Here is a 27,036-nt window from a genome sequence, read left to right on the forward strand (position 1 = left end):
CCCCTTCAAGCCGGGGGTGGGCTGGGGTGGGGGGGGGCGTAGCCGCTCGGCAGCGGCGTAGGGGCAGGAGGCTCCCCTCCACCCCCGGCTGCGATCCGGCCTCCCCACGTGCGAGGGGGGCTCGGCGGGCCTGCCCCCGGGCTGGGGCGGCCGGGCCCCCCCCTCGGCGCGCCCGCCCCCCGCAGCTCGGCGCCGGCGCGGGGACGGGGGGCGGAGGAGGGGGCGGGCAGGCGGGCCGGCAGGCAGCCGAGCCACGCAGGCTTTGACGTCGCCGGGCTGCGGCTCCCCAGCCCCGGCTCCCCGCACGCAGAGCGCAACGTGACCGCCCCGGCCGCCCCTCGCCGCTCACACCCGCGCCGAGCCCGGCCGCTGCCGGACGCTGCATCGCCGGGCAGGGCTGGGGCAGGTGCGTCGCCCCGGGCGGCGGCGGCGGCTGCTGCGTTCCCGGCCGCCCGCGCTGCTCGCCCCGCGGATCCCCGGCCCCGGCCGCTGCCTGGGGAGGGGGCCCCGGGCTGGGGGCCGCCGGGCAGCCGTGCGCATCGGCTGCCCGCGGGCTGCTGCCGCCCTCGGCCGGGGGGGGCGTTTTTGGGGTTGTTTTTTTTGTTTTTTTTTTGTGGCTGCTTCTCCGGAGGGGCTGGGGAGGCTGGTCCCGGGGAGCGCCCGGGGGCAGGACACGCGGCTGCCGGCCCCCGCCGCCCCGCCGCGCACCATGCCCCGGGAGCCGCGCTGCGATGGCCTCTGACGGCAGCCGGGAGCCGGCTGGGGTGGCCCCGGAGGCGGCTGGACGCTGCGCGGAGCCCGGCGAGTGACTCGCGGGAGGCGAGAGGACCCGGCGCAGGGGGGACCCCGCGGGGCCGAGGAGCGGACCGACCCCCCCCCACCCCCCGGCCCGGCTGGCCCCGCCGCCTGTCCCGGGGCATCGGCCCGCGGCGGGTCCCGCGCTTCCTTCCCGCCCGGGGCTGGAGATGTGGATGCTGGCGCGAAGATGGATTTAGTGTCCGGGCTGGTCTGGCTGCTGACGGTGCTGCTGGAGGGGATCTCCGGCCAAGGGGTGTACGGTGAGTCCCTCCCCCCGCCGCCCCCGGAGCCTGGCCTGGGTGGGGGGCTTTCCGCCGCGGGCGAGGGGGAGCTGGGTCTCACCCCCGCCCAGGCAGGGGTTTGCGCCCCCCCCCCCAATGCAGAATGGGGCTGGGGTGCGGGGCACTGCTCGGGTGTCATTGTGCTTTGCGAGACTGGAGCCCCGCCGTGGCTCTTAGCTGGGGGACGGGACCGACCTGGCGCGCCGGATCAAACTTGCTGTGTGCAGAGAGAGGATCCCTTAGGATTCCTGCCTCCTGATAGCCTCCCCCTCGCCCCCATGGGCATGCACCCCTCCCCATCCTCCCCCCCGGCTCATCACCTCCCTCTCCCGCTTCTCCGGAGAGCCCGGGCTCGGTTTCCCGGCTCGGGAGGTGCAGGGAGTTTGCTTTCCGTGCGCCCCCGTTGCCATGAGCACTGGCATCAGGAGAGCGTCCGGGTTCCCACTGCCAGAGACCGCTGGGGGGAAATGGGGATGGGAGCGGATGAATGGACGCGGATTCAAGGCTTCCCGGGGGTGGGGTGAGGGGGGACCCCCGCTGCAAACAGCGCGTCTGGGGGCTCGGTCCAGGGACCTGTCAGCCCTCGCTTCCCACCTGGAGCGTGTGCGGCAGAGGAGGGAGCGGGTGGCTTGGGCTGGGAGCGAAGAGACCCGTTGATCATCCGCTGTAAACCCATTTGCCCCGGTTCCCCGCCGCGCGGCGGCGATGAGCCGCCGTGTGAACGGAAACGGAGTCCCCGCTCCGGAGCGGGGAGCGAGCGATTTGGCGGCGCGCTGCCGTTCCCCTCCCTCCAGGGTCCCTTCTCCGTGGGCGCCACACGGCCGCGGTGCTCCGCCGGCTGGCCGCGGGGTTGGGATCATCCAGCTCTGGGGTGCAGGAACGGGGCTACAGCGAGGCCGGAGTGGGACTCTCACCCCGGTCCCCCGGTGCCAGAGCAAACGCGGAGAAAGCCCCCAAGCGACGTTTGGGGAGGGACGGGGGAGGCTAGAAATAAGCTTTCCCTGGCGAACGAGCCACGCGTCCGCAGCCACCCGGGGATCCGAGGTCTGCGGGGCTCCCAATTCACGGCCAAGTCCAGCCCAGGCTCGTCCAGGGGTCCTGGGAGCTCCTCTGCAAGGGGTGCTAGCGCGGGGAGCCAGCGCCTCCCTTCAGCCAGCTGCGCTCATGCCCCCCCTCAGCACTGCCAGGAGCCGGCACTTCGGTCGGGGCTCCCTCCCCCACTCCCCGAAGAGGATTTTGTGATGTATTTATTTTGCGTTTCCCCGTGAATTTCTATCATTCAGATACCTTCCCTGGCAACAGCATCCTGGTGTCGGGAATGCTGACCCAGCGTGTTGGCACAGCGCAGATTCAGAGAAGACAAATATCCCAGTTAGACATGGAGAGGGAAGCAAATTGGTGCATGTTAGAGAGTGGCTGCTGTAGAAATCATGCAGGGCGGTAAAAGAAACAACCAGGACTACCGGAATGTGTAACATATCACAGCCTGGAGTGGCCAATATAGGGATCAGTTTACAGGGCACATGTTACTGTTGGAGCATTTCTTCTCGTTAGCCATGTTACATTTCTTTACAGTGGCTTGCGAATCACCTCATCTAAGATCAGTCTGTATTTCTCTGTCTTGTACTGGTGCACACCTGTTAAAAACATAATGCATTACTCTGGGTGGCGGAGGACCCTCGATTTGAGAGCTGGCTTTGCAAGGTTTATATTGGTACAAATGGATGGGAATTGGAACTGCAGCCGGGAGGAGCAGATTAGATGAATGCAAGTAGTTTGTCCACGCTGATGTTGTGCATTTGGAAATTACAGGGCCAAAATCTGTGCCGATTTCCCTCCCCATGCAGCCTCAGTGCCTTCAAACGCATGGCCCAGAATGTAAATCAGCACTTTGTTTAGCTCATCAGATGGTTATTACAAATGGTTGCGAAAGGTAGGCTAAACAAACCCCCTCCTAGTAGAAGAGAAGCACGTGCTGGATGGACAGTAGCTGCAGCACGTTTGCAGGAGAACGTGGTACATACGATGTGCAGCCATAATCTACGATAAAGCTGTGACGTAACAACAAAAGCCGGAAAGTCCAAAGAGCAGGGTAACAGTGCTGCACCCGCCCCATAATTACAATACACATCTCTGAGACACCCATGCTACTTCATTATCCAAGGGGCGGGCTGGGGGTGAGGGAGCTCTGGGTCACATTAATTACTGGTCTAAGTAGATGCAGCCCTGTTAGCTACAATAGAAGTTGCACTTGCTTGCGTAGGGCTAAATGTGTTCCTCTGTCTCTCACTTGCCCCAGAGTTTCCAGTTCCTGCTCCACATTACATAAGCAGCATAGCTCAGTGATGTGACATTGCTGTCATGCCTCCCGTTCTCACAAGAGTATTGTGGTCGTACATGTTAAGGAATCATTGTCATTTTTCTAGTACACGCTGCTTTTGGCACATGTGCGCACACACATGAATGCAATAGGCCATTCATGTCCATTACGCACCTGCAAGCAAACTTGTGGCTGGAGGTTTTTTGAAATCCGATGTAATTCAAAATATTAGGAACTGTCATGAGGATTTTCCTTGGCGTTTGCATTACTGAAGCATTAAACTCTGTGTGCGACCAATGCATCCATTCGCCTGTCGAGCACAGGGACACACATTGTTGGATTTCTTGGAGCATAAGCTTCTGCAATGCATTGTAGAGTATTTGTTAAGGCTTATATGTTGTGCGTGGGCATCTATGAAAGAGATCGTGCCCTTAGTTGGTTGCTAACAATTCTGCTGAAATTGTTACTGAAAAAAGGATTGCACATCTGGGCTAAGACTTCTTTATAAATAAGAGTTAAATGTGATCTATTGTCATTCTGTAATGCACATTATACTTGGTCTCTGTATGGACCAGGGACCTGCAGATATTCATGATGTTGGGAGACAGTGGTTTTTCAGTTGTAAGTGAACATATGATATTTTAAAATTGTACATTAAACTCAGTCTTGTTTTTCATTGGCAACCTCCTCATTTAAAAAAAAAAATATATATACCCATTTAGGGCAACGGCATATGTATTTCTTCCTCAAGGACACCAGTCTAGGCTTCCAGTTCCTCAGCCATCACCTCTCTTGGGCAGAGACACACGACTCTCTCTCTCCTGACTGGGGTTTTCCAGTTGCATGGTTCCCTGCCTCTGCTGTAATATTCCCAGCAAGCCAGACTGCCTGGACAGGCCAGCATCTGCACTTTCCTTTTCTCTCCAGAGGCTATGAACAGTGTAATGGCCTACAGCTATAAATTACCACACAGCTCTCTCTAAGCAAGCACCTTTATTCTTAAGGTGAAAGCATTACAGGGAAAACATTAAAAACAATAAAAGAACCTGCATACGTGCTAAAAAAAAGCTCAACAGAGATCACCCCAACTCCAGCCTCAGGCTCTGGTAGGTGTCAGTCCATCAAAACCCAGAGCTGGGTTTTCCCTCTGGTGACAAGTTCCTAACTGTTTCAAATTCAGAATCAGAACAATTATGAATAGTTCAGTCTTTCCCTGATGCAAAGGTCTTTGATCTTGTCCTCATGTAAGAGGTGATCAGCGGACAATAGCTCACTCCTCAGGGCGTAGCTTCAAAAGGCTGGGTTTTGCATAACCGGAGTCTGGCTAACCCCATGAAAACCATGTAACGGTTTTGTTCCAAGAGTCCATTCTTGTCTGGCACGTTGTTCAAGGTAATCCTTTGAAGACCAGGTCTCACATCTGTCACAACATTATGGAACAGTAACTTTCCAAAGTGCTCAGCATCCGCCTAAGTCGGCTCCTGTTGAAGTCAAACAGTCATCATAAAGCTCCTGTTAGCTCCACTGGGAGCTGTTGGAAATACAGAGTGGGATTTTCCAGAGTAATTTGGAGGAAAGGTAAAATGTTCCAAATTGCCAAGGTTCCATTTTCAAAAGTGACATGGGCACACTTAGGCAACTTAGGGCCTAAATCTCTTTTGAAAATATACGTGCCTTGGAAAATTGTACCTGAAATCTTCTTTTTGTTCATAGTTTTTTTTCTTTTTTCTTTGACTGGAAAACTAGTGGCAATATTGCACCAAGAATCCTGAAAATGTGGGCGGCCCGTCCTGCAGCCATTGCAGTTTAATGTGATTTTTTCCACTGACTTCAATGACAGCAGGATCATGCCCGATTGTAATCTCCTTGGGGCAGGGACTACATCCTCATTTGTGTACGCCCTCCCACTTAACGAAACTCATAGATAAATAATGACAATAATTAATGCCGAAAAATGGACCTGACTGAAGTAGTAAGAAAAGAAATTTTACTACCTTTTCCCTTCTCATTTTTTAATATCTCCTGTCTTTGTGCCAGCTCCTCAACAGGTCGAAATGCCATTGGATTCACTGGAGAGCCGCTGACTGGTAACAGTGGTGTCTGGCCCTTCGTATTTTAAAATGCAAACCACCGATCCATGTGAACATAGATTCCAAGATCCCAGAAGAATGTAGTTCACTGTCTTAAGATAAATGTGATTATACATTTGTTTTAAACTAACATTACTTCCAAGTATTATGAGTGGTAATAATAATACCTAGCTCTTGCGTAGTGCTTTTCATCAGTAGCTCTCAGAGCTTTTCAAAGGAGGTTAGTCTCAGTGTTCCCATTTTACTGATGGGGAAATGGAGGCATAGAGATGCGGCGTGATTTATCCACAGTTACCCCGCAGCTCAGTGCCAGAGCCAAGAATACAACCCCGGGCTCCTGAGTCCCAGCCCAGTGCTCTATCCACTAGTTCTGATAAAATTATTAATAATATTCCAGGTGAGCCTGGAAGACTGACTAACGTCAGCGCGGACTATGGGGGTGTGAGTTGGAGCACGCACTGAAGTGTTGCGCTGGAACTGCCCCGTGTAGACCCTTCTAGTGTGAACTGGAAGGTACCTGTTTGCGTAGTCCCGTTTAATGCCATGTATACAAGCTCTTTGGGTGGGTAGGGACACGGGCTCAAAGAGGTGGAGTGACTTGCCCAAGGTCACACAGCAGGTCAGCGGCACAGCTAGGAACACACTTCAGATCTACCTGACTCCTAGCCCAGTCCCCTATTCCCTGGACCACTGTAATACAGAGATCCAAAAGGCCTGAAAAAGTGGGGCTTTTCTCATATTTATTTCACCTCCTTAATTTTAGCTAGCTTATTTTCTGCAAAATAACCCTTCGAGAAACTCAAGAGCTGCATGCACTTTTCCCTTTTTAAATTATGTATCTCTGAATGCCGTGCATGGTTACTAAAGCATAAAAAGTAAGTACTCAGAACATTACTGTTACATATTTTTATTCTACAGTAGAGTTGCAGTGCAGTATAAAAATATCTTGGTGAGAAGGCTTCATATGGGCACAAAGTGTTGTTATTAGATACCTTGAAGAAACGGTGTTCTGTAAAGATGAATGATATAGTAAAGATGGGAGAACAAAATTCTTATGTCAATTTTACAAGCTCTTTAGGCCAAGGATGCAGAATTTGACAGGCTTTTGGATCGGTTATAAATGGTTTATATAGTTCCAGGCCCTGCGAACCGTTATGTCTTGGGGTCATGTATTCACATGCGTTGCAGGCTGCAGAATGAAGAGTGTAGCAAATTACTACAAATCTACCCTGAAAAGTCTGACTGCAAACCACAACCTTCTGCGTGATATTACACCAAACTGAATTACAGCCGGGAAATGTCACAACCTGGATGAACTGCCAAAATTATAATATCAGAGGTGCGGGGTGTGGCCTGGAGGAAAAATGGAAGGAGGCACAGAAAATCACTACCTGTTATAGTAGAGACAAACATTCCAACTCTGTAACAATTTGCACAAGTAACTTGAGATGAGCAGCTGTAAACATTTTGGTGAGATCTATAATCTAAATGTAGCAATCGCTTAACCAGGCCTACAGTGGCTGTCTGAAAACAGCATGTGTGGGTGGGAGGGAGGCTCATTTGCAAATTCCAAGAGGCTCACAGCCACAGCTTACATAAATGCAACCCCGTCTCCTTTCCCAGAAGCAGGTATATCTCTGCTATGGACGGTGAGTTCCACAGGCACTCTCCACAGGTTTCCTCACTGTATTTGGTGGTCAGACCTCCAGCTGTATGCTCCTCCATTTTTCACTACGGACTGTTTGCCTGTGTCTTGCACCTCTTTTCTCTTTTTATATGTTTCTGTTACTTCCGTGCGCTTGTCCCGTGACCAGGAAAGACATGGCCCTTAGTAATCGTAAATGTCCATCAATTTGTAGGCATCAAAATGCTGCTGAAGGTGAGTGCAAGTTCGGGTGTGTAAAGACAGCTATCTTCATATAAAGAGAGGCATGTGTATGTAATATGTATCCATCTCCACAGACACACACACACAATTTTATAACAGCTTCTATAATTAAAAGAGCTAAAAAACCTCACCGACAGGCCTGGGTAACAGTAGTAGTATTCCTCAAAATGTTTATAAATGAAACCCGAAGAAAAGAGAGAGACATTGAAAAGCATAGGCACAGTGCTTGGGGCAGAGGAGAGAAGAGTATTGTTGAGATGGGCCAAAGCTATGCGATGGCCAACTCGAAAGCAGTATCTTGTAGTACTAAATACACACAGGGAAGCGTCCCCCTGTCAAGAAGCACCCTTGGTAAGTGAAGGATGATCCTTTTCCATTGCTGCAATGACTAATGTGGAAGGGTGAGCATTCCTGACACTAAACACTAGAGAGATTGCTCCTGGTATTGTTTTTTTTCCCTAATGCCTGCTAAAAGCCTTATCCAATAGGCTTAATTTTAAAATATTTTTTAATGTTTTACAAAGATGCACATTTAAAATCAATCAGTGGATCTAAAAATAAGAACGGAGCCTTTCATTCCATATGGCAACTTGGTTTGGGGTCTGATTAAGTATCCTGTATAGAAAATACAGCCAGCCATTCAACATAAACTGGTGGTCATGTCTTGTCAAGAAAGAACTTTTCTCAGCTACATTGCTGCTTTTGTTTTTTAGCTGCATGCTAGCAGCTAACCAGAGAGGGAGATTAATGACTGTTGGCTTTAGCAATATTGATGGCTGTATGTCATAGCTGACCCTGCTTTTACCTAACACTCTGGCTGAAGCCAGTGAAACAAGTGAGGCTGGAGGGAGGAAAAAAAACTCAAGGGAGGTGGGAACCCCAACACTAATGCATTTTCCCTGTTAGGAAAACTAATTAGGTTCAGGAAGATAGCTGATTATTAGCTCTTATATTCAAAAGCCAGCCTCTTAATTACCCAACCCCCAAATGGTACGGCTAGTTTTGTGTAGAGAGCTGGGTTTCTGAATCAGTGCTCCCCATCATGCAGATCTTTGAATGCGGTTATTGTATCATATGGTTTAACCCTGTACAATTCTGGATATTGTGTGACGGAAACCAAAGCAGTCTCACCAGAGAACAGGAAAGGTATTATGTCCTGCTGCAGTGCTGTGCATTTCTAAGCAGCTGATGCGCTCTGCAACTGCTAACTCCAGGACCATTTACTGAGCAGCCGATCCTTCAAAACTTTAACTCTTAACTCAACCCACTTAGATTCCCTTGAAGGCTGTTCCCTCTTCTCCCAGCATATTTTAGCACTGAGATTTCATTAATGCTGGGAGACTATTTCATTTTCTGCATGTAAGCTAATGCACTTAGAGAGTGTGGAGAGCGGGAAATAATTCTGGCCCATCAACCTGCCCATTAACCAACACAAATGAATAGAAATGACTTTTCCAACTGATTCTTTTCTTGGCGGTCCCAGAGGCTGCTGCTGTATGCAATGGGTCCCACACTTCAGCATTTTACACGGGGGAGCAAAGCAAAGGCGCACTGGATTTTTATGGAGAGGAACAGGGCGGCTTGGTTTGGCACTCCATTGCACCGGTTTCGTGCTGGCACCGGCATGATCCAGGGAGCTCAGTCAACGTATAGAAAAGTTCACCGATTTGTAGGGAAACGTTAAAAAACTGCGATTGAATTAATTTTGGGGGTGGATCCAAAGTCCACTGATGCCAGTGGAGAAGATCCTGCCAATGTCAGAGGGCTTTCGATCGGGTCCTGTGGCTGAAGAGTGACCGAAGTACTCTTTTTACAGACAAATACTGCAGCCTTGATGCACAAATACTGTTTGGAGTATTACTGAGTGCCAGTTACCTCAGTCAGTAATGCAGGATTAGTCTGCTGGTAATTTTTATATCCTAGAGTTTGCGGTGGTGGTGTTGTAGCTGTCTTGGTCCCAGGATATGAGAGAGACAGGGGGGTCCGGAGCTCCAAAGGTTGTCTCTTTCACCAGCAGAACTTGGTCCAAGAAAAGAGATTCCCTCGCCCACCTTGTCTCTCTCATACTGGAGCATCCTGTGACTGGAAATAAAGGCAAAGATATTTGGAATGGTGTCAAAATCTGGCAAAATATGACAGGAAGATGGGCGTGTGGAACATGGCGTTTAATGCTTTCCATGTAGGTGGCAACTAAAAGCAAGGTTTAGATCTGATAAATATCATTAAAATGCATTGAGTTTCAAGCAAGCAAAAGAGGGGGCCGTATCCTCAGCGGGTGTAAGCGGTGGCAGCTCTATTGTCTCCAATGGACCCTACTCCACTTTTATACCCATGCAGGAGCTACCCCGCCGACTGTGCTGCGTTCAGAGTAAGAAGATGATAACTCCAAAACAATCCTCTTGACATTTAAAGCGTTTTCTGTCTGCTCTCTTGAGTGGCTTATTAGCACATTGCTTGCATCTCCATAGAAGGAAGCCGTTGATGCTCTGCATATATTGGGTCAAGGTGTTCTCTCTGAATCGGAGCTAGGGGAATTGGGAGGAAGCCTGGCAGCAAGGAAGCACTTCAAAATAAATAAATAAATCTCTCCTGGCTCCCGAGCTAAATCCAGTTTAATTAGAGTCACTGGGAAAACAAATGAAGAGGAAAAAAGCTCAATCCAGCTTCTCTCCCTCTCCTCGCATATTTCCTGGCAGCTTGTCTGCTCAGAGGTGCGGCCTTTGACTCGTTCTTCATCAGTAAACGCGCCGCCCTTGATCTGCGCACCCTGTTGCCGTCAGCAGCGATGGGAGTTGTGTGCCTGCTGATCAAGGGCTTGAGCTTGAAGGGTTTTTGTGAGCAAGCTTGGAGGAGCTGGCTTGCCCGGGTTTGATTCCCTAGTGAACGGATGGCTGTGGCTTTCATTGAAACACCCTTGGAGGCGCTGTAAACTGAGTAGTTTGTATCTTGGACCAGTTGAGGAAAAAAAAACCCATTGAGACATTGGCTTCAAAGGGCTCAACGGTTGGCTTGGCCGGCTAGTTTTGGGTGCCTGGGAAAACCAGGGGAATGTGGGAGAGGCCTGTTCTTTGAAAATGTGTTCTCATGACTGGGACTTTGAACCGTCTGGGTGCCCAGTGACTGGGATAGCCAAACTTCACTGCTGTAGGAGGCTGGGCTCTGCAGGGGCGGCTGTCCTGTGTTTCTAAAGGGCTCCCCCTCCCATTACATCCAGTTCCTGAAGACGCTTAAGCAAGTCTCTGTTGCCTACTGGGGCAGTATAGCGACCTCAACAGAACTGAGAGAAAAGCCTCAGAAATAAATGGGTGGTGGGTTCCCTACAGTGATATCAAAGCCAGTTTTCCTATTCTGGGCCAAGCAGGTAATTTTTAGACCGCATTGTAGAGCAGCTGGACTGACTGGGCAGGCGCAGGCTGAGGGGAGGAGTTAATGGGGGAAAGAGACCGACCGACTCCGCAGACCCACGAGCTGGCATCATAGTTGCAGAAATGCGGGCTCAGTGGGGTCTGGGTGTGTGTGTTCAGGGGGAGACAGGGAAGCAATGGCAGGATGTGCGAGTCATGATGGGATTAGGGGTATTTAGTTACCATAGACATGAACACCCTCTTGGTGTCCCACAGAGCCCTCGTCTTCATGGAAGGGGGCGTCTCTTTGCTGTTTGCGCAGGCTGCACTGTTGCAGATAGGGCTATGTGCAATGGCCAGCACCAGTGGGCCGCTCATCCTGACACAGAATTGCTGCAGCCCTTGGTGTGGGGTCTGCCTGCCCATCACCAGCTCTTGTGCTCTGCATCCCTGCTTCTCTGCACCAGCTCTGTTTTGCACTGAGCTCCGGTTCCTTGCAGCACAGTTCCATAGCTGAGCATTTCCTCTGGCTGCAGCTGTCCCTGGGACCCCTTGAGTGCGGGTGGTGGTTGGGGGGAGGGGATTGTGGCAATCTCTGGGGGTCTAGAGGGTGGCTGGTGTTACCACTCAAGACCCATACCCACTCTTTGCACTGCTGTGGGGTGGACCCTGAATGCTTGGTGGCATCTGAGAGAAGGGGATATAGTGTTGAGGATGCAGTTGGTCCCGCTTCTGTGTAGTCCAGCCAGTCCCCAGGAGCAGGGGAGCTCCTGCAGGTGACCCTCTTGGGCCTCTAGGCCAATTACTGTGCTTTGACAAACGCATTGTTCTCCGTTTTAAATCCCGACTCTAGGGGGACGCAGTGACACTAACTGCACCCACGGTGCAGGGGATTTTCAAAGGCACTAATGACTGGTGCCTCTTAACTCCCATTGATTTCCAGAGGGAGCCGCGCACACAGCTGTCCTTTGTGCTTTTGAGCAGCTCACGCAGTGTGCGCCGCCCAGTCCTCAAAGGAGACAAACCGAAATGAGCGAGCTACTTCCCCCCTAATCTCTTTCAGCTCTCGCATTAGGTGATAAAAATAATAATTGCAGGTAGCTTTTCTCGGACACAGTGTGACAGTCTCCATTTAAAGGTACATTATACTCTAAACACTACAGTGCCTCTGCACTGAATACATGATATGTTCTCATTAATATGAACATTCTCAAGGGTCTTTGTGGTTCATCAAACACATAATGGTACTTGAATTTTCTCTCCCTACACAGTATTATTATTGTGACTGGTAAAGGTTTTAGCATTTAGGGTAACAATTCAGGTGGATGCTGCCAATAGCCTTTCGCTAAAGGGCAGCAGGTGTCTATTCTAAAAGACACTTCTGGCTCTGAATAGTAAGTTCGTGTAAGTATTTGCTTTTACAATGACTTCATTTTTTTTGCATTATGCAGGGGTCGGACTAATTCAGAGTGCAACCCCAGCGTCACTTAGGATATGTCAACCCTGCAGCTGGGAGGGAGTGTGCTTCTCCGCTCGGGTGGACAGACACGTTAGCTCTGCGTGAGCTAACCCTGAAAATAGCAGTGTAACCGGGAATAGCCCAGGAGGCAGCTTGGGCTGAGCCCCCTCAGTATGGTCCCAGTGCCTGAGCGTGTATTCGGACAGCTAGCCCAAACCATCTCCTGTGCTGTCCCTAGGTATGTGGCTGGTTTTAGCTGGGAAGCTGCAGTGTGAACGTACCTTGAGGGGAAAAGAAACTAGCACAACAAACCAGAGGGATTTTTTACAAATCAGTTATTTTCTTCAACCTGCAACAAATCTGGTTCAGTTGCTGGGAAGGAAGGAGTTCTCCAGTATCCACGGAGAAGGGTTGCTTGTTCTAACGCTGGTAAGGGGGGAGGGATAGCTCAGTGGTTTGAGCATTGGCCTGCTTAACCCAGGGTTGTGAGTTCAATCCTTGAGGGGGCCATTTAGGGATCTGGGGCAATAATTGGGGATTGACCCTGCTTTGAGCAGGGGGTTGGACTAGATGACCTCCGGAGGTCCCTTCCAACCCTGAGATTCTATGATTCTACCACCTTCCATCCACTCAGCTGTCAAGCAACTCCTTTGTACTCTGTCTCCAACTGTACTTGGGCTTAAGTCCTCATCAGCCAAATATCTGCTACCTTGTGCTTGTGTTCCTTAGTATGTTCTAATCCCACCAACCACTCTGCCTCTAGCCTGAGGGGCTTTCCCACACTGCGATGGTCATGCTGTCCTCTGCTTACTTGCTGTGTCTTTGCAGGTTTATTCTCATAGATTTTATTTCCAAGGAACATTTCAGTCTGAATTACTTCCTGTCATCGCCATAAGTAATCTGAATACTAAATACAGTTGACTTCAGTGGAAATAGCAGAGCCTGTTCTCAGGCAGTTCGCTTTTGGGGCCCCACTATACTGGAATAGGCTTTTGTTCAACTTGAATGTAGCTACTGTTTTCTGATTGACAGCAAACAAAGGGCCTGATCCTGCATATCTCTTCTTACACAAGACAGGGCTATACACGGGCATAAGTACTTTCAAGACTGAGAAGTAGGAGGAATACTCTCTCTTTCAGGTTGCCAGTTTTTACCATGCTTTTTGTTGGAGTTTGATTGGATTTTGGCATTGGGTTGTCACATCTTTATTAATTGCCCATTCCCAAATTTCCCAGTAGGCCAGGTGTAAGCCAGTGCAACTTCAGAGCTGGGCACATGTAAAATCCTGGCAAATGCCTAAGATTAGCTTTTGGGTCCTTGTGCAACAGTGATAAAAATGAAGCCACAGTATGACGGCCGAGGCTCAAACCAGCCTGCCTCCTGCTTCGCTGACCCTCTGGTCAAGGAAGAGTAAGTAAGCCTCGGCATTCTGTTTCAAGCCCGTGAGTAGTGTACACATTTATTTCTACAGCTTGCTATTACTAAGGTATGGTAACTCTCAGCCTATGGTGCTCAATGATGAATAGTGGACTGTAATGCAAGGCACTGCTCACTGAACTGAGTGAGGCCGGTTTGGCTGCCGGAAAGATTGTAAAACATGCTTTCCAATGTGGCTAAAGGAGCTCAATCTATTTAGTTGATCCAAGAGAAATGTTGAGAAGTGACTTGATCGTGGTCTAAAGTATCTACAGAGGGGAGAAGATTTCTCATTGGAGAGGGCTCTTTAATCTACTCTCTAGCAAGGGTGCAAGTTGAAATCAGCAAAATGCAAATGGAAATAGGAAAAAGTAGGAAAAAATAGGAGAAATGGAAATAGGATGTACATTTTTAACAGGGAGGGCAGTTAGCCATTGGAACAACTCACGAAGGGATGTACCGGATTCCTCGTCTCTTGGTCTTTACATTAAAAATTGGATGTCTTTTCGAAAAGTTATGCTCTAGCTCACCGATAAGTTGCGGGGTTTGAAGCAGGAATCATGGGGGGAAATCTATAGGCTTGTGCTATGCAGAGGTCAGACTAGATAAGTCCTTTCTCACCTTGAACTCAATGAACCTCTTTTTAATATTACTTTAATGAAAATGTCAGAATAATGTAAGTTACTCAGCAAATGATCTGGCCTTTAATTGTAACCTGTTTTACATTATTAACACAATATATATGCTCTAGCGGGTAATATATCAAACATGCCTGTAGATATGTGTGTGCAGTAACTGCAGTGTTTCTTTGAATTTAAATTAATTTAAATTTGTTGCTTAAAATATAACCTTAATTTCAGTGTCTTGTTCTTTGTATTTGAATATAATCAATATGTGGCTGTAACAATAAGAGAACCAAACCAGAATTATAGACACTCTTTAACTTCGGGGAACTTTCCATCTGGACCCTATCTTTTAAGTGAACTGATCCAAACCACGTAATTCAAATACTCCCAAACTGTGTGTGGATTTGATTCTGGAATCCAGCTTCACAGCCTGGGTCCCCCTAAGCCGACCAGAATTTCAAAATGAAAATTGGGAACACTTTTGTGGTGACTTTTTTAGACTCATGAAGTAGTCTCACAAAAGTGCACATAAAAAGAAAAGTGTATTGGTTGCTACTGCAACTTCTCCCTCAGCACCAGCCGGTACATAATTCACGGAGTGGATGAGTTTTCACAGTAACTTCATGTCATGAATTTGTGATGAAATATTGAGCAAATGTTGATGTTTCCTCTGAGCAAAAGAAGGGGGTAGTTAGTGTCCGCACTCATTTTCTCTTCACTCCAAACACTGTTCATCACACCAAACCCATGCCCTGTTGGTAAACACAGGGTAAATTTGACTCTGAGCAAACATTTTATAATTATATAAAAAAACAACAAACCATGTTTTCATTGACTCTAAATGATAAAGTGGGATGTCTCTGGCCTCCTGTGAGAAGTTCCCTTGATATCATATGAAAAACCAGGATTGTCCTTGGGGAAAAAAACAGATGTGGAGTTGCTTTAGGGTTACCCATAAGACGAATAGAACTGGAGGAAAAATTTTCAGATTTAGACTTCCCTACAAAAGCAATGGGATGCATTTTTAAAGAAAACAATGAATGAAAAATGTTCTTTTTCCCCCCCAGCCCACTATACATAGTAATTAAGTATCTGGGACCAAATGTGGCCCTGGTGTAAATGGACACATTAACCTTGCCTGTCAATGAGAGATGTATCTCATGCATTTGCTTTGTTCTCTGGCCCCAGTCCTTTACTGTTTACTTTGGGAAAACTCCCATTGAAGCAAAGGGCTGGAGTGGGAGTTGGCCTGAACAAGGAATTCAGGATGAGGCACTATGCTTAATGGTCCCAATGTCTCATCTTTCTAGAGCCCTAGTCCAGAGAAGCCCTTTGCTGTACTCAAATGATGCTGACTACTGTGTCGGGGTATTCTCCGGGATAATGCCAGGCATAGTTTGGCCTGTGTATTCGGCACCCTTGCCTTGCAGAGAAGGTTCACTTCAGAAAACCCTGGTGGTGTGGGTTCCTGTGGTGGTCTTTCTTTTTAGAGAATTTGAGGAGCAGCGTTTGTGACTTTAAAGATGTTTCCCAATTATAACTGGTAGTTGGCATGGTTTTAATAAACAGCAATATTTCTAGGCTAGACAGATGGCTTGCCAAAATTGGGGAAGTTTTAGCCACGGTGAAAATTAGCTAGCCCGAAATACGACACAAATGGCAAGCACTTAGAATCTTGCCTACTCTTGATGAAATTGGTTGGCCAGGGGAGCCATTCGCAGTGCCAGAATTCTCTCTGTTGGAATGGTATCCTTTGCAAATTCGACTTTCAGCCTCCGGCCTGTCCTTAGATGCTATTGGTTCCTCTTCGACCTTGACACTCCTCACACCAACAGGAGTTGGCCTATGCAGAACTGATGCTTTAAAATGCCTTCTTTGACCCATGTGACCTGCTGTTTGTCATGATAGATAGTATACTTAAATGGAAGGACTCGCCTGCATCATACCCACTTGGGCGATCTTAATAAAATTTATTTGGGGGAAAAATATGTTGGATTGTTTCACTAATTACCGTTAGTGTCCACAGGATGCAAAAAAAAAAAAAAAAAAAAAAAGGTTTGGGCCACATTGTGCTAGATACTATACGAACAAGCTATACCAAGACAGGCCCTGTCCCAGAGAGCCCCCAAACTAGGACGTAGACAATACTCAGTAGGTATATAGACAGGAAAACCATGGGGCTGAGGCAGAGAGAGGTGCATTTGTATAGATCGGTGGCCACTGCGGTCTCAGTATTCACAGGTGGTCGCTAACCTTTGGTATGCTAAACAAGTTAGGTACCCCCATTTTGTTTGGTAGCTTGGCAAGGTCCCAGAGACGAGTCTGATGGGGTCTGTTGTGTGTTGATGGAAATGTTATTTGTGATGGAGACTCTGTGACAGGACGGCTGGAGACTGGGCCAAAGAAGGTGCATGGCTGGGTCGGGAATTAGCTTATGGACAAGGCATGGTGTTGTTTAAAAGTAGCAACTGTCACCCAAGGAGAGAGAACTTCTCTCAGCTGTATCTTCTCTCACTAGGAGACCAAGTTTTGCCTCAGTCACGGTCCAGAGAAACAAACGCCAGGACTCGCTTCATCCAGGCACATGGTATAAGGGGTGGCTGCTTCAGCCGTCATAGATCCCAGGTGTCACGGGAAAGACACCTCCTACTTCTTCTCTTGAGTCCACCTGCTTCTTCTCTGCTAGTCTGTCCCCATAGGTTCTTATATCCCTGCTTGTCAGGGAATTGGGTGGAAACTGCCCAGGGGGTAGCCTCAACAAATCCCCTTGTACCTCTTAGCAGAGTGTCAGGGTAGTTGTTTGTTTGGGCTGGGGAGGGCTTTAATGTATCCCTACCAGGCCCTCTGTGAATTCCCATGATCCCCATCGCAGTCTCTAGTTGAGCTGTGGCAATGTGAAATATTTTGTCCTGGATGCATGCACACACTTTGACTCTCTCACCTGTTGTGGATGGAAGCCAAGTCACTTTGTATTGCCACGCGGTATAACAGCCCTGAGGCCTAGCAGCAGGCACTCTTAACGGTGGTGTTCGTTCCTGCAGTCCATGATAAATGTTTGAGTCATATCCACTTCGTAGCCCTGGGCAGGGCTGGACGCAGTCAGAACCACGCTGCAGGAAGGAAATCCAGCCATAAAGCAAGTGGTGTGGGTGCCTCAATATGTGGGTCTTTTCTCTCTGTCCACTGCCCCAGTGTAGTATGAAGGGACACCATCTTATTGGAGATGCTCTGGCTACGTATGGTCATTAAAGGTCTCCTGATATCCCCACCCCACACTAGTAGCAGTTAGTGCTGCTCTGATTCCAGTCCCAATAACGACATTCTGCCTCCCTGACCTCCCTCTGTAGCTCTCGCTGGAGAAGTTACTCTTTGTTCTCCTGCCTCAACTCAGTTGTGTACCATGCCGAGGTAATTGCATTTCCCTGACGGATGCAATGATCCTTGAAAAAACTCTTCAGATAGCTCTGGGGTCCCTCTGCTCAAAGGCACTGTTCTTAATGTCCTTTCCCCACATTAGGTAGCAACATAACCCTCAGCGCAGCCCCCTGCTTCACTCACGCTTTGGAGCCTCAACCCAGCATCTAATTATGCACCTCTCAATAAAAGAAAGTTTTGCATCTGCAAATGATTGCCAGAGCAATCAGTTGTGGACACGGATGACAGAAACTAGGACAGAGTTGGGCCAATACTGAGTGCCCCAGCCGAGATGTACCTGTCCTCTCTGTTGTGAAGTGTTCTAAAATAATAGTCATTCACAGATGGTGTGAGTTAAATTTAATATGCAGTGGGAACTGACCATCTGAAACACACAGGATTATTAAAAAGAAAAGGAGTACTAGTGGCACCTTAGAGACTAACCAATTTCTTATGGAATGCATCCGATGAAGTGAGCTGTAGCTCACGAAAGCTTATGCTCTAATAAATTGGTTAGTCTCTAAGGTGCCACAAGTCCTCCTTTTCTTTTTGCGAATACAGACTAACACGGCTGCTGCTCTGAAACCTAGGATTATTAAGTTACACCAGCAGCATTCTCAAGGGACTATATGAACAGAAATACACCTTTCTTAGGAGAGAAGGTCTCCAAAGTCCCTTACACAGCAGAACAGCAATCCATACTGCACTATACTTTCTGATCATGCAACACTGCCGGCTTGATATTTAGCTGGTTGGAGAAAAGAAGCATTTCAGGTGCTATACCTGCTTCTGAGTCCCCACGGTGATTGGGTTGGGGTTTTACAATTTCATTTCCCTGTTCTTCTTTCAAGTGTTCTCTCCCCTGTTCTTGACTGAAAGACCCACAAGCACAATAGACATCTCTTTGCATGATAGTAACCAGAGGTGATACTTAAAGCAATGGTAGGGAACACTTTTCAGATGGTCGCGATGTTGCTTCAGTGTGGTGCCTTTCCTAAATCTCCAACAAATGTTACAGGTCTAATGCTACAAGTTCAGCGGCGTGCGACAGCTAGGGGAAAGCCAGAACATGTTTGTAGCTGGATACGAAAATATGAGTTTTACACCGGGTTGTCAGACCCCAATCCAGCAAAGCACTTAAGCAAACTCTTAAATTTAAAGCATCTGAAAAGCCTCTTTGCTCGATTGGGCCTTAGTGCATATAAATTAGTGGATACAAATGTGCAGATGCTGGGAATAGAAAATTTCATGACTAATTGATCACACAATGCAAATGTGTACTGGATAACTCAGCTACTGCAAATTGGCCCATTCAATGAACCAGCTGTCCAGTCTTTCAAAGAGATACAGACAGGTATAATTTTGCTTTAAAAAAAATGTCTACAAACTCCTGTAATTGATCAGTGGGTTTCATTGCCAGGTGAATGACAAGTTAACGTATTCTCTCTGAGAAACAAGTCCGGAGAGGCAAAGAGAAATTGTTCTGGGTAAGGATCTTGGTAAGAGTGACCGAGATCTAGAAGACAGAAGCATCCATAATCATTGGGGACAAATTGTCATTTCATTCCAACCCTTCCAGATTTCCTGGACCTAACCAGAGAGATTTTTAGATCGAGAGAGAATCTGTCAACAGTTTGCATCTGCAGGTTTGAAAAGGGCAAGTATTAAAACACTAATTGCGTGAGTCACGAGATACCTGTGCAGTGAGAAAGCCATGGTTTTTAAAACAGATGGCTGCTTAAGCATTAGATTTGATGATAGACAGTCACTTTAGAATCAGGTCACCTAAAAAGACACCAGGTTTTTTCCCTCTCTCTCTCTCTCAGGCTCTTCCCCCCCCCCCCCCCCCGAAGAGATTTGGAAGGGAAAATATGCACCCTTCCAAAAAAAAAAAAAAAAGAAAGAAATTCAAGTTCTAGAAATGGCTGTGCTTTTGACAACCAAAGGACATTGGAATTAAAAAAAAACAAAACCCTCAGCAAACCTGTTTCAATTGTCCGAGAATGAGCTGAATGTAACCCCGTCATGGCAGCACTGTACCCTGCAAATAACGGGCAGATCACTGGCCTTCGAGCCCTTAATGCACAGTACGGTTGAGCATTGCTGTGCGATGTTCAGCGCTTTGGGGCGTGTGTGGAGGGCACGGCTGAGCTGAAATGGAGTGTGTTAGAGAAGCCGTTAGTGTATTGGGGGGTAGTGCTTGGATGTTGCGGTTGTCTCCGACATAACTGTGACTTTATCCAAGTGTCTGGAGTCAGAACTATGTCGGAATCAAAGCTTACTTTTTAAATATAAAACTTTCTAGATCTAGTGGCTGCCAAGAAATGCTTGAAAATGTTTTGTGTCACCCTTGCAGTGACTTCTGCCTGCGTTTGCAGAGAGCCTGAAACAATAGCTCCTTAGAGAGGGAAATGCCCCATACATCCCAATGGAGTGATAACTGACCTGGGAGGCCCCATCAGAACCCACCCAGCAGAGGGCTAAGTGTATGGCGGCGAAAGAAGGAACAGGCCTGGCCGGCTGATAAACCCCAATTCCTGGTATAAGTAGTAGGGACCACCTCCTGCCATCCTGCTTCTCTAGGGTGCAGAGGGACCCCTGGTGACACTCCTTGGAGGGAAATTGGGTCCTCATGCCACTCCAAATTGGGGATGCAACTGTGGGCATGGCCCCTGGGGCCCCTTTCATCAATCCCAGAAGTCACTCTGTACTGGCCTAACTGCCCCAGTGAAGTCAACGGTAAAACTCCCATTGATGTCCGTGGGAGCAGAACCTGGGCCAACGCTGAGTGCTTCCAAACATCCCACCCACCGTGCTTCTTGCGGTGTGGAAATCTGTTGCTGGCATGCAGGTTCTCGGCACGTGCCCACGTGTGGCATGTGCACCCTCGCACTCGGGCAGGAGAAGGCATGTCTGCATGGCTGTCATTTGTTTCTACTGTGAAAATTCAGGTGGGTCCATCTGAGCCCTTTGATTGAAGCCTTGATGGTTAGAGAAGCCACTTGTGCTACTGGTGAAGAAAGTAATACGTTCAAAGCCTGTCCAAGTTTGACAGCAAATGTTAATGACAGGGCTCAAAGTAACCAAACGAAGCAGGTTTGTCATCTCATCTCTTTAGACAGCCAGCTAGAAAGGCATTTGTTTGTTCCTGTTTGTCCATTTCTTAGCCATGTACTGTGGGGGATGTAGTGCTGTTCATGGGTTAGAACAATACAGGAAGTGTATATGCAGCATATGTAGTCTGCTGATTTGACGTTTTTATGATGCTTAACCTGTTAAGGTTTTTAGGATCTCACGATCTGAATGGAAGGAATGATCTCAATTCAGAAACTCTAATAAGACAGGGAACTTAATATGCAGTACCAGATTCGATGATAATGCAGGGAATTCGGATATGGGAAAGGTAAAAATTGACTCTCTTAAGAATTCTGCTGCATAAAAACCAGTTGCCTTAAATCCACAAGAGGCTTTTAAAGCAGCACCAGCCCACAAACTTGAATTTGCCAAGACTTTTTTTTTTTTTTTTTTTAATTCTTTACATGGTTTCACTCACTAACGCTGGCTTCTGGCCTAAGGATTTACGAGATATGGGTCAAAGTGGCAAGGAGATAAGTGTTCTAGTGAGTGTATAGACTAATAGACAGAGCACCATTTTAGTGGTGTGTGCTGTGATGCTTAATTCAAATGTAAGAATCAGTAAAAACTTGGGTCTGCTTCATAGGCATTCAGGAAAGGAAATATGTTGCCACAGACTGGTTTGCTATATCTTTTTTTGCAGGTCTGCGCAGTAGCTGTTAATACTTAAATTAATATTCTGGGTTACTATCTCTTTTCTTAAACTTCAGTTAGACCTTTTGGTGCAGTTCGAGTTTTATGAATATTTGAGTCTGGGGAGTTTAATGCTGAACTTGAAAGGATTTTCTTTACTAGAAATATGACACGTTGTAATAAGATGTTGCCGTAGCTAAGGTACATTGCAGTCCTTCTCACACAAACAACCTGGAATGATTATTTTTTTTAAATGAGGTACCCAGTATTTCTTCAGCCTCTTTCAACTTTCCTTTTACCTGTCTCTGCATTACATGAGTCAGATCCTCAGCTGATGTCAATTAGCCAAACTCCCTTGAAGACATCTGAGCCAAGGCTGTTGACTCCTGTGGAGAATCTGGCCCTATATTTTCATGTTAAGCAAATTTTCTAATCTGTGCATTTTGGCTATTAAAAAAAATTCTTTTGGAATAAAGGAAGATTGACAGGTATTCAGGTCATTTCTGCCATCTGCCTAATCTCTCTGAGCTACTGTTACTTGGATGGAGTTTCCCATTGAGGATTTGTGCTTGAGTTATTTCCTCAACCCCCTTTCTGAATTCCTCTTTGCCTGGTATGCTCATGAAGATTTGTTGCTCTACCTTGACACAAAAAGAAAAGGAGTACTTGTGGCACCTTAGAGACTAACCAGTTTATTTGAGCATGAGCTTTCCTGAGCTACAGCTCACTTCATCGGATGCATACTGTGGAAATTGCAGAAGACATAATTATATATACAGAGACCATGAAACAATACCTCCTCCCACCCCACTCTCCTGCTGGTAATAGCTTATCTAAAGTGATCATCAAGTTGGGCCATTTCCAGCACAAATCCAGGTTTTCTCACCCTCCGCCCCCCCCCACACAAACTCACTCTCCTGCTGGTAATAGCCCATCCAAAGTGACCACTCTCTTCACAATGTGTATGATAATCAAGGTGGGCCATTTCCTGCACAAATTCAGGTTCTCTCACCCCCTCACCCCCCTCCAAAAACCACACACACAAACTCACTCTCCTGCTGGTAATAGCCTATCCAAAGTGACCACTCTCCTTACAACGTGCATGAAAATCAAGGTGGGCCATTTCCAGCACAAATACAGGTTTTCTCACCCCCTCACCCTTTTTTTTTTCTCAAAAAACACACACACACAAACTCACTCTCCTGCTGGTAAGAGTGAGTTTGTGTGTGTGTGTTTTTTGAGAAAAAAAAAAGGGTGAGGGGGTGAGAAAACCTGTATTTGTGCTGGAAATGGCCCACCTTGATTTTCATGCACGTTGTAAGGAGAGTGGTCACTTTGGATAGGCTATTACCAGCAGGAGAGTGAGTTTGTGTGTGTGGTTTTTGGAGGGGGGTGAGGGGGTGAGAGAACCTGGATTTGTGCAGGAAATGGCCCACCTTGATTATCATACACATTGTGAAGAGAGTGGTCACTTTGGATGGGCTATTACCAGCAGGAGAGTGAGTTTGTGTGTGGGGGGGGCGGAGGGTGAGAAAACCTGGATTTGTGCTGGAAATGGCCCAACTTGATGATCACTTTAGATAAGCTATTACCAGCAGGAGAGTGGGGTGGGAGGAGGTATTGTTTCATGGTCTCTGTGCATATAATGTCTTCTGCAGTTTCCACAGTATGCATCCAATGAAGTGAGCTGTAGCTCACGAAAGCTCATGCTCAAATAAATTGGTTAGTCTCTAAGGTGCCACAAGTCCTCCTTTTCTTTTTGCGAATACAGACTAACACGGCTGTTACTCTGATACCTTGACACAGTTATCTAATAACCTAGTTTTGGTGATTGATAAAAAACTATGGCTTGACTGCTCATTCCAGCAATGCCTGGCCATTGCTGCTGGTGTAGGTATTCAGATTGTATAGTCCCTGGGAATGGTTTTGATGATCTTGTCAGCTAAGGACATGGCTTCAGTTGGTTAATCATTTACTGCACACAAGCTGTCCTCAAAGCAAACTCTTCTCAGTGACTGACTGTGGCGTGTCATTAGGTCCCTATTGGCGTATGTAGCCTGTCTGTCCTCTTGGCAGCAGGAATTTTTTCTACAAGGTGGGCCATGTGTGAAGGTGACACCTTCTCCCCCTTCCTTTGGCAGGTACACTCGGCTTGTGCCACGTAACCTAATACAAAGAAAAGGGAAGGTGTAGCGATCAGGGCGGCCAACACTTGGATACTTGTTTTGGCCTTAGAAACAAAAAGTAGTCCTGTTTTGGCTTACTATTCTGGGCCATGCTAGAGTGGTGCAGGTTACATTTTATCTGACCAACAAAGTCAGTGTCTTGCAGAGCAGACGTTGGCTCACCAAGGTCAGTGGGTTGCTTGTGTGAGGAAGTGCTCACCTGTATGAGTAACGGATGCATTGGGTCGGTTTAACCTTCTGCTTCACTGAAGGGCCTGAAGACAAATTTGGCAGCCCCTTTTTCTGCCAACTATCAGCCTTCACAATGGGATGTGGTTAATCTGGAACCTTCCTCACTGTGTTGAAGCGTTGTGGCTGTAAAAACAAAAGGCCAGGGTCTTGAAATGTGATTGATGGGAGTAAAAGAATTGAGAGAAATGGTTGGCTTTCTATCTGTAATTGGACTAACTCAACTATTTGGGGAAAGATGACCCAAATGGGACGAACTGATTCAATAACCCTATTGAGATCGTGTTTATAGCGACAGTATGTAACCTCTACTTCCTCCAGAGTCCATTATCTTTTAAATATGACACATTTATTAATACTTCTGTAAGAAAATAAGTTGTACTGTCAACAGTACTGTTGATCATTAATAAAAATAGCAAATAGAAAGCTAATAGCTATTAAGAATTTCATGTTGCAAGGACATATTCTAACAGCAGCCCTGTATTCTGATTTTAGCCTAGACTGTCATGCATTCCTTACTAGGCGCACAACACATTTTCCTCCTATCTAAAACCTTAGACAGTGGGGGCTCAAGGGCCCAGATTATGAATTAGAAAAAAACCTTGAAATTTCCTTGTGGAAGAAGCTGAAAAGATTGGACAGATATTGGTATTAACACAGGGCTGCCTAGCTAATTAATAGCCATTATTCTGAAGGCAGAGTTAAAGTTACTATATTGGCCAGGATATTTTTGACATTACATTGGAGGACTATCATGTGGCAAGGCAGTTTTGAAAGCATTTTCTCTGTCATGGGGCCAAAGCTACTGAGGGTTTGCTTGAAGGTAAAGCTGTTGAAGTAGCAGAATCTCCTAAAGTTGTTTGGTGTAGAAGTATACATACTATGCAAGTGCTGTACTTTTCTTCCTCAAGAAGCAACTTAAAATACGGACCTGGGAAGGTGTCATGCATGGACTGTAGATTGCCTGCTTGTGTACCCACAGCTGGAATTTAAAGAGCTCCTTATTTCAATTGCAAGCCAGAGCTTCTCTCCCCAGATCAGTGGCAAAATAGTGCACAGGAGAACCGGAAAGTCAGACACATCCTTGCTACCAGCTTCCCCTAAATGTAGGAGAGCCTCATTTTTCCTCACTCCGCGCAGAAGGAGACTGCTGACATGTGAGTCAGCGGTGCACAGGCATGTTCGTAGGCCCACAGCTGTAATATATTCTGATCTTTATTCAAATCACAAGCAAGACCACAGTTCCTCTGCCTTCCCACAGTGGCTGCAAATAGCACAGAAGTGAATTGGCTAATCTGGTTTATTCTAGCTACCGACTTCCCTCAATTTAGCAGTTTCTCTTCTTCCTCCTTTGAAATTACTCATTTGCCATATCAACAGAGGGGTGTGCAGGGCAAGGAGGGAAACAATAGTTAATTAAGCACACAGTTAAAATGTAGGATATGGAGGTAGCTACTCGAGGGGCACATATCATTCAATCGTTTTATGTGCTTTTGAAAAAAATCCAAAGAACAGCTAAGAAATAGAGCTTTGGAGAAGTTACCACTCCAGTGCTGTATCTGGGACTCTGTTACTCCAGTTTCCTGATGGTGTTACTCCGTGGAAATTCTGGGAGAAAGAGGAGGAACTGCCACATAAGGCGGAGGATGATATCTGGAATGGGGCAGATGTAAAACTAGCGAAGTTCCTTCTTTGTTAAACTGGTGTAACAGTAGTGAATCAAGCACATTATGTTCAATCTGCCTTATCCCAAATCTTAGTTGGCTAACCAGCGATGGTGGCAAGTTGCTAAGTCCATCAAGTATAATCATAAAAAAAGATTTGTGTGACAGTGCCATTTTGTCCATCACATGCCAGGGATGGAAGCAGGGGCCTCCAGAGGTAATGTCGTGCTGCCACCCAAGCTACAGCTCATATCCTCCGTGGATCAACATAGATGGGGACCTGTCACACACACTCATCAGTGGGTTACATTTGCATTTTCAATAAGTTTTTCATAAGGTTTGCTATAAGATTGGAGGTTATATAGCATTGGAGGTGTTTAAGCACAGATTAGACAAACAACTGTCAGGGATAGTATAGGTTTATTTGGACCCACCTCAGCAGGGGGGGATGGACCTGTCTTCTCAAGGTCCCTTCCAGTGCTACATTTCTGGGATCTTTAAGCTTTTTTTAATGTAAGAGTCAAAGATCTTAAATATCTATTTTAAATAAATGAAATAATCTTCCCTAACTATCCAGTTCTGTTTCTCTAGCTAGGGCCTGGTCCAACTCCCACTGAAGGCAATACGACCGTGTCTAGTCGAGAGCTTTCCATTGCCTTGTAGCACGTGCTAACTGATTGCCAATTAATCCATGTTACAGGACTTGTGGCAAAATACCTTGTTCGCCTCAGTAGGCTCAGTCCTTTTTAGCCTTGGAGACTCGGGTTTGGGGCAAGGCGAATCCTTATAGGAGGCATAGGGTCCTGCTACTCCTCTTCTCAGTCAGTCCCTTGGGCTTGTTTTCCTTCCCTTCTGGGGAGCGAGGGCAGCCTCCCTACTGGGAAGGTCTGGTGTCTTGCTGCAAACAGCCAACGGGCCACTTCCCTGCTCCTCTCACTCCCTCACGCTCCCCCTCCTACCACCCAGGGGAGGGTTTAAAAAGGTCCCAAGTAGTTGGAGTCAGCTGAACATAATTGGTTCCCTAGCACCCCCTTTTCCAGCTGAACCTTATTGCCCCCTGGTTCTCTCTCCTCAGTGGATAGAGAGGGGACTTTTAATCCCCTGGGACTAATTACTACCCCCCTTTTGTAGCTGTTTGTCCTGGGTTTACCACAGATTGTAAACACTAATGTAGACCCCGGGTGTCTGGGCTAGCATTTACCAGTTGGAAAGTCTGCTCCCCCAAGGTCTGTAAGAGCCAAGTGGATAATGTGTTTCTAAATGATTTGTCTCCTAATCTAAGACTGCTCCGGTTGAAGTTGACGGCAAAACTTCCATTGACTGTAGTGAGAGCCTAGTCAGGCCCTAATTTTGGTCAATTGCTTCTTTACATGCAAATAAAGGAATCAATTTATAGTCTGTTGTCCATCAGAGCAAAGAGATTTTCTGTCAGCAGTAAGATCAAAGAATGTTCATCTCTCTTCATTTGGCAAAAGCAGCCCCTCTCACAATTTCAGATTCATTAAATTAAATTAATTAATGTATTTATTTTGAGTTATGAAATGTGCCTATCTG

General features: G+C 47.1%; 1 protein-coding gene across 2 annotated transcripts in view; it reads left to right on the forward strand.

The window, feature by feature from the left end:
- Positions 1 to 285: 285 nt before the first annotated feature.
- The window catches only part of MDGA2 (MAM domain containing glycosylphosphatidylinositol anchor 2), a 647,298-nt gene continuing 620,547 nt past the window's right edge, over positions 286 to 27,036 (forward strand). Inside the window, exon 1 of one of the 2 annotated variants that reach the window (XM_037901392.2) lies at positions 286 to 1,058. In XM_037901392.2, coding sequence (XP_037757320.1) covers positions 986 to 1,058 — 73 coding nt within the window. In that variant the 5' untranslated portion in view covers positions 286 to 985. The remainder of the gene's footprint in view (positions 1,059 to 27,036) is intronic. The other variant, XM_037901393.2, reaches the window with a different exon arrangement.

Source organism: Chelonia mydas, chromosome 6 (genome assembly GCF_015237465.2).
Source record: "Chelonia mydas isolate rCheMyd1 chromosome 6, rCheMyd1.pri.v2, whole genome shotgun sequence".
NCBI classification, from domain to species: domain Eukaryota; kingdom Metazoa; phylum Chordata; order Testudines; family Cheloniidae; genus Chelonia; species Chelonia mydas.